Source organism: Lonchura striata, chromosome 6, assembly GCF_046129695.1.
Source record: "Lonchura striata isolate bLonStr1 chromosome 6, bLonStr1.mat, whole genome shotgun sequence".
NCBI classification, from domain to species: domain Eukaryota; kingdom Metazoa; phylum Chordata; class Aves; order Passeriformes; family Estrildidae; genus Lonchura; species Lonchura striata.
Genome location: NC_134608.1, coordinates 32,760,087 through 32,772,401, shown reverse-complemented (window position 1 = coordinate 32,772,401; position 12,315 = coordinate 32,760,087). Strand labels below are relative to the sequence as shown.

The window sequence follows — 12,315 nt, the reverse complement described above, 5'->3', positions numbered from 1 at the left end:
GAATGCACAGCAGTCCATCCTTCCTGCAATTCCCAAGTCCAAGTTTGATGAGTGGAGTCCAGGAGAGTGGCTGATCAGCAGGCTGTCACTAAACCCTGCTCAGTTTGAAGAGCTGTTTTCCTAAAGACAGAAGCACAGAATAATTTAGATTGTAAAAGACCTCTAAGATCATTGAGTCCAACCTTTGACCAGTCATCACCTTGTTAGTCCACAGCCATTTGGTTGTGTTCTTTTTCTTGAAGACACTGGTTTGCAATAAGCAAACTGAACACAAGCCCCAGAACGAATGCTAGGTCATAGTTTCTAGTACTACAAGTCTACTCTATTCAAGGTAAGCATTTTGTTTTGGACATGATGCAACACTAAACTGCAGATGCAGGGTAACTGCAAGGAATTTTCTATTAACACCTTTAAAAAAATAATTTTAGAGACACTGTAGACCTGCAGGCAGGACCTCTGCAGACTAATTGCCTCTCCCATAGGATGGATGGTGTCAGAAGGTGCAAAGAACATCCTGCAGGGCACTGATGGGTCACAGCACATTTCACACATTCAGTAAAGTGGCAGAAAGAAGACTCCCAAGATCCACTACAAGAAGTAAAATTGTACAGTGATTTATTTTAAATCTAGAATTATTTTACATTTTTACATTAGTGTGCAGTTCATGATGTCTCAAAATACAGAGTGCAGATATATGTATAAAATAAAAATGTGGGGCTAACCACAGGTCTCAATAAAGTTACCTTAATTATTTAAGGCATGGAACCCTCATATAATATTTTAAAAAGTCACATTTAATTACATTCAAAAATTACTTTATGTAATTCATCTAACATTTCTTTTTCATTAAGTCTGGACTGGTAAAAATGCAGATACCCTGGTTTCAGTCTGATACAGCTCACAACAAAGCCTGGGATAAGGCTGAAGAATTCTCCCAGTGATGTCTATGTAATTTTTTTATTCTCGAGGGAACTAGCACACATTCTTCATTAAACAAGACAGAATGATTTCTTACACAAGGTAGTTCCAGGTCCATGCTGGCAGCAGATGGACAGCCAGGTACATATTTCAGTGCTGCTCAAGCTCTTTCGGCAGGAGACAAAGCTAACACTGGTTAAAAGCTATCATAGCACCTCTCTATGGATGTCAGTGAGTTCTGTGTGCCTTGGGAATTAGGAGAGTAGAGCTCAACTTCAAGCAATATGCTTTAAGTCTACATTCAAAAGCTCATTTGTATAAAAACAGATTCTGTACACTATTTCAGAAAAACTGGGGAGACAAACATGAATGAAATAACATTAATGGCATGATTTGCTGAGACTGATGCTGCCTATAAATGCTGGATACCTAAGGGGGGGCGGTTCAGCAACCTTGTGCTGATTGTGACTGGCAGAATTTGGACAGCATTTACACAGCTGAGCTAGGTTAACCTTACTCAACATGTTTTGCTGCTTTCTACCTTATTGTCCAGAAACATTCAATACCCAAAAGCCTAATACATCTCCAATAATTTTTCTTTAAAAAGGATAGAATCAATACAGTTTTTGCAATATACCCGAATACTGTTGTCATAAACTATGGATGAAACTCAGAACACGCCTGCAATGTGAGGCAAAAAGCCCTAATTTTGAGTATCCAACCCTTAGGCCAACAGTAGCACAGTATTTCTAATGCTGACTTGAAGTAAGCTATGCAAATTTCCACCCCATTTTCTTTCTGAAGCATCATTTCTATCTCCACTAATTGCTTAATTGCTTTTCAACCCTAAATATTAATTAAACCAGCAAATAATTTTTGTTTCTAGCAAGACAGGAACACACTCTATACTTCAATTTTTCAACACAAAAATGCACTGATTATTAGTTCAGTACCTAGGACAGTTATCTGACAAGTTCTTTATATCTGCTCTATACTTTGAGCTCTTTAACTATGGGTATGAATTTGTTCCACTAGCATTTGAAGAATATATGCAAGACAGAATGGAAAACAGTAACTGCTTTTCCATCCTTCAACATTAGACAGGAGTGAACTACACATTGACATAACTCCAGTGTTTTACCTGTAGGAACAAAGAAACACTATGGCTAAAAGAGATATTCACAGTTACAGTTCTTTGTGCCACCCAAACCAGCCAAGATCCTACTATTCATTTAGTGTCAGCAACAACAGCCTCACTGCAGATGCACAGCCACAGTAGTTAAACCTTCACCGCCAGAATCATCTGAGGATGCAGAGATGTTCCTACCTGATTTGCAGAATGCATTAGGATACAGACTTTACCTTTTCCCTTATTTCAAGTTTTTGTTTTAACCATTATAATATTCCCCTTTCTTGTGACTTCTCAGTCAGTTACCAGTGTTTTACACATATTTTCACTGCAGTACTGAGCAAATGCAGGACAATACATTGGCTAGTGAATTACAATATTCAACACAGTAGCTACATTCAGCTATTTTAATTCCAGTTAGTTGTCCATTAGTCCAACAGCCACAACATGAACCATTTGCAGAGATTAAAAAACCCCACTGTCTTCCAATGTTCAGCATATCAATCTGTATTAGTCAGTATTGTGTTATAAAACATGAGAATTTTAGTTGACTTGCAAGCAGCATGTCTTATAACTATATATTTTCACAAAAATATAACCTCTGCCTTTCTATCTCTACAAGTCTGTGAAAAACAGCGGCTCCAATCAGTCGGTATGTTTTAAAGAAAATACCGTAAAAATACCACATCTAAAAGTTCAATATAATAGTCATCTTTGATTGGACCTAAAATTACTGTGCAGTCAAATCTGATTTTAAAAGTCTGACTAAAAAGACACAAGGATCGAAATATTTACATTATACACATTTTTCAACACAGTGCTATAGAAAGTGGAATGTTTGAGAATTAAAATATTATCTCAAGCCTCACAGGGCAGCTCCAGACCAGAGTAGCATCTTCATTCTTTGTATTTTTTGAACAGGAAAGGTTTCTCATTGACGTTTTTCACATGTAGATTATTCCTCTGTGCAGTGATCTGTATAATTATATTCCTGAACTAGCATCATGTCCCACAAAGTCATTAAGTTAAGTGTTAAATAACATTCATTATTTATAACTATGTGACAGCATGGACTATATATATATATACACACAAACACACTTAAAATCTTTTTCCTAAGGGTGATTCTAAGTTAAAAAAGTGGATTTATGTATAAAAGTAGTTTCTAGAAAAAAATCTATCTAAAGCTTTAGAATTTAGTACTGACATAGTCTCCATTTCTAGACCGCAGAGAAAGAAAACCTGGACAAACTTTAGATCAGTTAAATTGGCTCACAAGCTGATCAGCGTATTTTTCAGTAATACGCAATTTCACTGGCAAAGGATGCTGCCACTGAGCTCACATGCATTTATACTAGAATTGGGCAGACCTACACATGATCTGCTTGGAAAGGTAACTAGATGGAAGTCCATTTGTCCCTTGGAACTGCTCTCATCGTAGCCAGGTGGAGGGCACCCACTGGGGTTCTGTGTCGAGCTTATTTATTAACCGAAGTAACTCTTGATACGCCTTATCAAGATCAGAATTCACAATTGCTGTATCAAAGTAGTGGCCATTATTCTGTTCCATCTCCCTTGTCTTCTCTATGATTTCTCTCAGCTCTTCTGGCTGCAATCAGAAACAGAGAGTTAGTGTAGGTGTGTAAGCTTTTCCCCCACAGTAACAACAGGGAAAGGGAACAACTCAATTTCTTTACACAAACACTCCTGGTGTTGAAAAGTTTACAGGAACACTCAACCATGATCCATATTTGAAAGCTAAGGGCGTTCAAGGCAATCCTGACTGGCTATGAGTGACAAAGAGTAAATAACTGTCCAGGCTGAAGAACATGAGGAAGATCTGGCACTGGTCATTACACAGCACTGAGCTCACTGAGGGGTGTTAAGTCTGACCCACGCAGAACAAGGCAGCATTCCACTGGCACTACCAGCACCTAACAGCCAAAGGAGACAGCTGTGACTGTTCAATAAACAGCAGTGAGAGCCACACACAGTGACAGTTACACATTTAGGTTGGCCAAATCGCCTTAATATCAGGTGAATAACATTGCAGAAATACGGAAAACACCATTTGGCATACATTATATATGCCCAGATAGAAGGGCATATGTTAAATGCAAGAATATTGCAGTGTAGATAAATGATACAAAGGCAGACATAGAAATGTTTTGATTTCAGAATTTTTTTAAAATTTATATTCTAAAAGTGCGATTACTTCTCTCAACTTATTTTTGTATCATATGAAGAAGTATTCAGGTAAAATTTTTAAGTTAATATTCTAAGGAGGATATTTCAAAAGGAACTTCAGGCCTTCAGGATTTTTTTCTTAGTCACTACACACTCTTGATAAAATCAGACCAACATCAGGGCATACCTGCAAGAAATACCCTTTTCTTTATCAGGGAAGGGGTTTAACTTGGTAGCATGTGCCCAATTGAAATAAATACCACTCCAATACAATTAATCAGAAAGAAAATAGGCACAGTATAACACCAAGAAATGTACTCCTTTTTACTGCAAATGGATTCCTTAACTACTGCAATAAAAATACAGAACATAGATAAGAATCAATATTTATATAAAATAGTTTCTTTCATTGCATAAACATGAAGAAGGAAACACCCATTTAAAGACCATGATTATATTGACTCAGGGGAAGGAGGAGGAAAGGAAAGAAAGGAAACTTCCTCTGTTCCAACACTTGGACTTAAATGGACTTTTAAATCTTGCACACAAGTAATAAATCACCCTTGCATCGAACAAGGAGAACAAAGCAACACAGCCATAGAAACCAGTGAGATTCCTGAGCAATAGCCATGTCAGGAATAACTGTGAGTTACGCTGGGAAGATTGTTTTTCCCTAGTATGAACTGCATTATGCTCAATTAGTACTTTGAAGATACTGGGGTGGCAAAGGGCACCTGCCAATCACTACAGGGTAGATTTAAATTAAAAAGCTGATGAAGAACCTACTCCATTGCCCGAGCAATAAGCACTTCGTATATCATAGCCTGATAAGGAACTTTTCTGAGCTTCCAGATGTCCTAGTTTAATCTTTGGCTTTCAAGTCTGTTCTGCAGAATTAACTTCTGAAAAACTAAATAATCTCTTAACCTCAGATCTTGGACATGACTGGTTAAAAAAGAAGAGTGGTCCCACAAGATCAAGCATTAAAATAATTTTATCTGAAGAGTTCTGGATTTTCAAGTAAATGCTTTTCCAAAGGCAGGTACATTCTGAAATGAAAACCAGTAATCCTTTGCTCCATACCATTACTCCCAGGTTTACTTGAGGACAAAACTGTTTTCTACAGTTTTGAAATAAAAAGTCAAGTTTTTTGTACCCAAATGCAGAGACTCCAATGCAGACAACTGTGCCCCAGGATTACTGAATCAGCAGTGCATTCCCATGTCTAATACCTCTCACATCCCTTTATGCAAAAGCATCCTGAATGAACTCTTTCCTTAGCATGGTCTGTCTAACAACCTGGAGTACAACTACACTGGTTCACTGCAGTGCTAACTGCCAGTACCATCACCATGTCCCCATCCCAAGGAAAGAGTATGAGCATTTGTTCACCAAACCCAGCATGGTTTCAAAAGCATAAGACACCTTACCTTAGGATTTTTCCCTTCTTTGGCCAATAAAGCACGTAGTCGTTCTTGTGAAGGTGGTGCAACAAATATGATATATGGCTTCAAGTCAGAGTTACGTAGTGTTTTCAGCGACTGCAAAAATATGATTAAATATTTAACAACTCCACACAGGAAATGGGCATTTATTGATGCACTATTCACATGCTATAATCGATAATATACTCTTCAAACACAACAACTGTACAGTATATTAACAGCAATAGAATTAACTAACAGCATTTCAGAGTTCAGACACCATTTCCTATGAAATTTATATTCCAACATTTTTCAGCTTCCTGAAACTGAAATATTTACTTTTGTTCAAGAATATTCTTCATAACTGAACTGAAGGAACAGATCTTTTGGTATCCAAAAGCAATAAAAATGTTAGCTACATTGAACTAAGTGTCATACAATTCTAAGGAAAGGTATCAGCTTTGAACAGAGAGAAGAGTCTTTAAATATTACAGTTTACTTGATTAAATATTACAGTTTACTTGATTACAGTTTACTTTTCTGTTTTGAAGATTAAAATACAGGACATCAGATGCACTATTACTGTATGTGTAGCATTTTGTTTTGTCAGGTTTGTTTTGGGATAAACTTGTCTCTGAGATAGATTTTTATAGCCACAGAATTAGATAAATTTTTAAAGAATTATGAATCTTCATCTCATGACATGCTTTGCAATGCCCATGAGCTACACTAGTAAGGTATCACATGGTCTCAACTGGTGATGACTAAGTGATGACTAACTATAGCTTCAATTCTACCAGATTTTATTGATGTGGCTGAGTTTTAGGGCTTCTTTTGCAGCATCTACAATAGCAGCAGACCTCATACATATCATATGTATCAGAAAATAGGCTGCATTCCAGGACTCAACCTCTTACCATGTTTGACTAAGTTTCCAAATTGAGGTATGCAAGCATAGTTTTACTGTTCATAACCAAAATGTCACAGATAAGTGTTTTTTTCAATACTGTTGATGTGATGTTAGTTTCTGAACTGTATTTGGAAACTGCACAAACATTCCTGAAATGCAACTTCCAAGTATAATCACAAAAAATGTTCTCTCTATCTTCAAAAACCCCAAAGATCACAGAATAATTGGAAGATGGAGAGCCACAAATCTTATTTTATTTTATTTTTAATTTTAGATCATTTCCAGATACTTAAAGCTGGTGAAAACTAAGGCCCCTATCACCTGCAGCACAGATAAAGATGTGCATATTTGCAAACAAGGAACTGAATAAAGTCAACTGAGCATCCTGGCATAAACACGAATATGTATCTTGAAAACCCACTTATTTTATAAACCAGACAGAGCTCTATGGATAATTCACAGTAGCTTCTAGAATTAAAACATGACAAGCAAGAGCTTTGCCATACCTGGGTATGAAGATTTAAAAGGCATATCTTGCCCGAGTTGATGACTTGCCGCACGGAGTCTATGCTTGTTCCGTACAGGTTCTTCTCAAACTCCCCATATTCAATGAACTTGCCTGCAGCTATGTCACTCTCAAATGCCTGTCGGGAGATGAAGTGATAATCCCTGCCAGCGGCTTCAGTCTCTCGCCTGCTCCGAGTAGTATCTACAAAAAACGAATTGAGATGGTGATACATGTATAGAACTGAAGAAAAGGAAGAGCTTTTCTCTTAGCAGGCATATTGCTAATCATGCAAACACAACCCCCATGCCTTCCCCAACCCAACATGGGAAATAGCCACAAAATCCATGTATTTTATTTCCTACAATAAATGTCCCTAGTGAGATTAAGTTGCCAAACTTAATTTAGAGGTCTCTTTTACATTATCTAGAGGAAAAAATAGTAAATGACAAAAATAATAGTTTTAACCATGCAGTTGTGTTCTGAATGTGAAAACAGCTATAAATTGTTTTTCAACAAACATATATTGCTAAATTGTTTGTAAACATAATCTAGGGTTAGACATTAGACATTAAAAATATAATATTCACTGAAAAATAAGTGGTTTGGGAGAGCACTAAAGCCACCTAAACTTAAATTTACACAGGACATGTGCTTAAAATTTTCTGCCCATTTATACTGGCTTCTTTTTGAACTTCTGTAACTCACTCCAAATTTATTCAAATATATTATAATGCCTCTGGAACAGTGTTTGAAACACTGGATTTGCATTCACTTCCCTTTCTTCAAGAGCTCAATACATCCTGCCGCAAACCCCCAGGTTCCCAATTTATGATTTCCAACACAACAGGATTTGTCTGCAGCCAAGGCTAGGACCAAGGATCCTTATCTGCCGTCCCACTCACGGGGCACAGCGGCGGCAAAGCGATCCACTTCGTTATTCATCAGTCTCTGCCGCAGCTCGTTCTGGCCGCAGTTCTGGGGGCCAATCAGAACGATGGGACGTTTCCTATTTGCTGGCTGATGGTACAGTGACATTTCCTCGTAGGTCAGAATTTCCTCATTGTCATAATCTTGAAAGAGAACAATAAAACAGTCACAAAGTACTCTACTGCTAGTTTCATGTATTGCCTGTCACGCAGTATCAGATTTCAGACAGTTCCTGATTCTCTGCCCAGCATCTAACTCTGAGTCACCAAAGCAACAGAAGCCCAAAGATCATCATGTGCCCAGGAAGATGAGAATTTTTTCCCTTTCTTGGGAAAAAAAAAATGTTTCCACTTACTACTCTTCACATAACTAGCACAAACCCAAGAAACAAGAGTTTATAGTACAAGACTAACACTTTATACCCAATGGCAGCAACCATCGTCCCAGTCCCAAAGTATTTTTTTTGCAAGAACACAGCCTATAAAATTTGTCAAGAAAGTTACCATTTATGAAATTTAATTATGCAGTGAGGTAATATTACAAAGCTGTAATAAATTGGTTCATCAATGTAAAACGTTGAGCGCTTCTATGCCTAACAAGCTATCTGTTTTTTCCCTTATCATCTGATCCTTTCACTACCTTTACATCTTTCACTAAATGCTACAACACAACATAGTATTGATCTTACACAGAACTTACTGCTAGCATTTCTAACATCATATAATGAATTTTAGCATCCTCTTCACAATCTTTTATAGTTGCTTATAATTACACACATTGTGCAAAAGTTATTCCTTACCATCATTTTTATTTGCATTGTATAAAACCTTTTTCCGTTTCTTTTTGTTCTTCTTCGCACACCAGAGTTTTCCTAATCAAAATAAAAATTATGACAATCAAACACCCATACAACAAAAATCTTCCTATTCTACCCATGTTTTGGATCTTTACAGTGGAGAAATTATTCTTCAGTTTTGATAAGGCATAATATCCTTTTGTTGATTACAATGCTTTAGTGTATTAAGCAAATATCAAAGACTTCAACCAAGTCATGGCAGGTAAAATTCTTTATGAAGAAAGGTGCTTTCCAAATTCTCTACATCATCCTAATTACAGCACACATAGTTGTGAAAAACACATGATTTATACAACTAAGTGTTAAATTCAGACTAGTATTTACAGGAAGAATTTCAAAGAATCATCCCACTTGTATTACAAAACAAAACAACAAAACAAAACAAAAACAACAACAAAAAAACCAACACACCAGGAAATTTTTCTACAACTCCACCATTACAAGGTTCCACATAACACTAATTAACACTGCTACAAGAGATTTATTTTTACTTGGGAAGCATATATCCCACCTGATTTTTCAGGCTCCTTGTCTTCTTCTATGGTTTGCTTCATTGCTTCTCTTTGTTGCTGAAAACTTTTTCCTTGATACATTAAAAAAAGCACAAGAGTCATTAACATTTAGAAACCATCTCCATGCTTTTTCATAATGACTTACTCATTTGACTCTTTCCTAATCTTTTACATCTCTGAAGGTTCTAGTAGAATGTAACATACAAAAGAAAATTTAAAAGAGAAACCAAAATTGCTGCAAAACTGATTTATTACTTCAGAAATATATTCATCAAGAGAGACTTGCAGAGCATTTGCTGTACACTAGACAGTTTTGCCTGGAAAAGTGAAAGTACAGGAAAGACTACCTTTCTCGACTATGATGATGTAATTTTCTAATTATTTTTGTATGTCAAATGTTTTCTATTTACATTAAATATTTTGAACTTCAATTTAAAACAGATTACCCTGTATTTAAATTAGTGTTTCTCTCAATTTATTCAAGCATCATAAAATTACAGTGTGATATTCTATGGAATTTGAAGTCTTTTGTTCACCATATTTAACAGAGCAGCAGGTCTTTAATGAACTAGGCTGCAATACATTGCAATGCAATGCAAAATTATGAACAGACTTCAGTGTCTGAAAACCCTGCTATCCAAAGGCCCCAGCAGCAAGAAAGGAAGTCTGCCACAAGTCTGTTAAGCCCTTTGCTAAGTGAAAACATGCTGAAAAGTGACCACAAATATCAAGCAGTTTATTTGGAAAGGTAGGAAACCTCAGAGCTGGGCCCATCTCTAGAGAGAACAAGTGACTGCAGTCCCACATCTCTGCTGCAGCCAGCAGAGGGAACTCTGAATCTACTGAGTCCCCATGGTGAAGGAATAAAGGAAGAGAGTAGCTCCTGAAAAGGGCAGTGAAAGCAGTAGCTTTACTCTGCATTTAACTCCAGACATGGCAATGCCCAAACAGTAGGCTCTGTTGCAAGTAGTTCAAAGACACATATATATTTAAGAGTACACAAGTCTTTGAAAACCTGAGTATTGCTCCTGTGTGGCTATAATAACTAACTTGACTGACCATCAAGCTTTTTTAGAGTTTTATTTACCAGGGATAAGGCCTGCCAATGGCTGATTATCTTCATCTCCATCTCTGTAAGCCTGCCACCAGTTTGGATCTTCTTGACTGATCACATGAAGTATGTCTCCTTTTTGAAAAGACAGGCCTAACTCTCGGCAGGGGACGTAAGGGTCATCGGAGGGATCATAGTCAAAATGCGCTTTCACGTGTATCTGTAGGAGATCGAGCATTAGAAAAAACACCCCAGCGAGTTCTGCAGAATTAAACCTTGTCTCCCTGTGAGTGCATTAGAGCTACGAGACATAAAAACTCCAAGCTTCTTGGAGTTTTTAAAATGGAAGCTTTATCTGGGGCATACAAGAGGTACTGGAATGGAATCATTAGGGTAGCAATAGAAAAGACACAGCTGTGCTAGGCTGGACAGAAAGGCTTGAATTTAATACGCAATTTCCTCACCACTGTAGGAGACAATCCCCCAGCTACTGATTTAAGTTCTCTGCATTCAAAAATTATCAGAGGTATTCTGATTGCTTAAAGTACCTAATAAATACACAGACTGAAACTCATTTGCTGGACTTAAAGTGAAGTTTCACTTGTAAAGTATTTTGTCACCAATCATTAATGTCTGGGAATTCTTTCTTGAAACTATCTTTTCCTCCCAAAGCATATTTGCAAGTTTCAACAATCCAAGTTTTTTTAATACATACATACATACATATATATATATATATACACACACACACATATATATGTATGTATGCATTTATATATATACACACAAAATACAGAAATTCAAAATAAGAAGCCCAGAACCACAGGAAGGTATACTTTTACAACTTCTTTCAGAAACAGAGTTATAGTCGTACTAAGAGTTTCAGTTTAAGATCATTAATAATTTTCAGTGGTTAATTCAGGTGTTAGTCTGGTAACAAGTAAAATCAAGTTAAATGGCCACGTTTTGTGTTTGTTCCACAATGTAAAGGACGTGCAGAAGAGCTTTTTACACACTACTGGTAAAACAAAGTATGTTTCACCAAACACAAAAACACCTGTAGAGCTACTTACAACTGTTTCCTTTGCAGGAGGTGGCTTGCTCTGCTGACTGGGAATCAAAACGAAGGTCAGAGTACCATGCATATCAGCCTGAGAGGAAAAATAGACTCTTCATATACAGTATCAAAATATGGCTTAAGGTTAAGAATTTTAATAAATAATACATTTTAGAAAATGTTTTAAAAATTCCCATTAGAAGTTTTTCCTAACAGTGCATCATCTGCCCCTTAGTTGTTTTAAAATATACAGTACATATATAGATGCAGTGAGTCATTAAGACTAGAAAGCTAAATGTTGAGACTCAGATTTTAAAAGCCTAGCTTTCTTGAATATAAACTATTTCTGTTTAAAATGGAGTAACTGCTGTTATGTCAAGCAGAGACATAGGAGAAATGGATAATTGTTCAGTTAAAATATAACAATTTTTCTTGTTCTGTTCAAAAATACCAACAAGTGGGTCTACTGGAATAGAAAAATATATTTAAAAAATCTAATCTTTCTGCAATTAAGTGGAACAGTGCTTTCAAATCTAAACATTTCTACTATGATTTTATGCTGTTAACATTACTAAAGAATTCAAAACACAGATTAAAGATTTTGCTAAGATACTCAAATCTTGCATGTGTGAAGTGTTCAATACCAACATTGTAGTCATCCTTGATAAGAAAGTAGAATATAATAAATGTCTTGTGTTTATCTTCTTTGTTAACATACTTCCATCTGCAGAATGCATTTACACACATAAAAAATATCTTGATAAAGTGCAAGTGACAACCTGTGACAATGTCTACAGGTGTTTCACGTCATATACACCATTCTATGACCCTTAACA

The 12,315-nt window shown here is 36.4% G+C and overlaps 1 protein-coding gene across 1 annotated transcript in view; it reads right to left on the bottom strand.

Annotated features, from left to right (window-relative positions):
• Positions 1 to 2,440: 2,440 nt before the first annotated feature.
• Positions 2,441 to 12,315, bottom strand: part of PALS1 (protein associated with LIN7 1, MAGUK p55 family member) — a 53,487-nt gene continuing 43,612 nt past the window's right edge. The window contains exons 7-14 of the mRNA XM_077784098.1: positions 11,496 to 11,573; positions 10,459 to 10,642; positions 9,371 to 9,442; positions 8,803 to 8,874; positions 7,979 to 8,146; positions 7,075 to 7,277; positions 5,665 to 5,775; positions 2,441 to 3,656 (exon numbers count right to left, since the gene is read on the bottom strand). Coding sequence (XP_077640224.1) covers positions 3,480 to 3,656; positions 5,665 to 5,775; positions 7,075 to 7,277; positions 7,979 to 8,146; positions 8,803 to 8,874; positions 9,371 to 9,442; positions 10,459 to 10,642; positions 11,496 to 11,573 — 1,065 coding nt within the window. The 3' untranslated portion in view covers positions 2,441 to 3,479. The remainder of the gene's footprint in view (positions 3,657 to 5,664; positions 5,776 to 7,074; positions 7,278 to 7,978; positions 8,147 to 8,802; positions 8,875 to 9,370; positions 9,443 to 10,458; positions 10,643 to 11,495; positions 11,574 to 12,315) is intronic.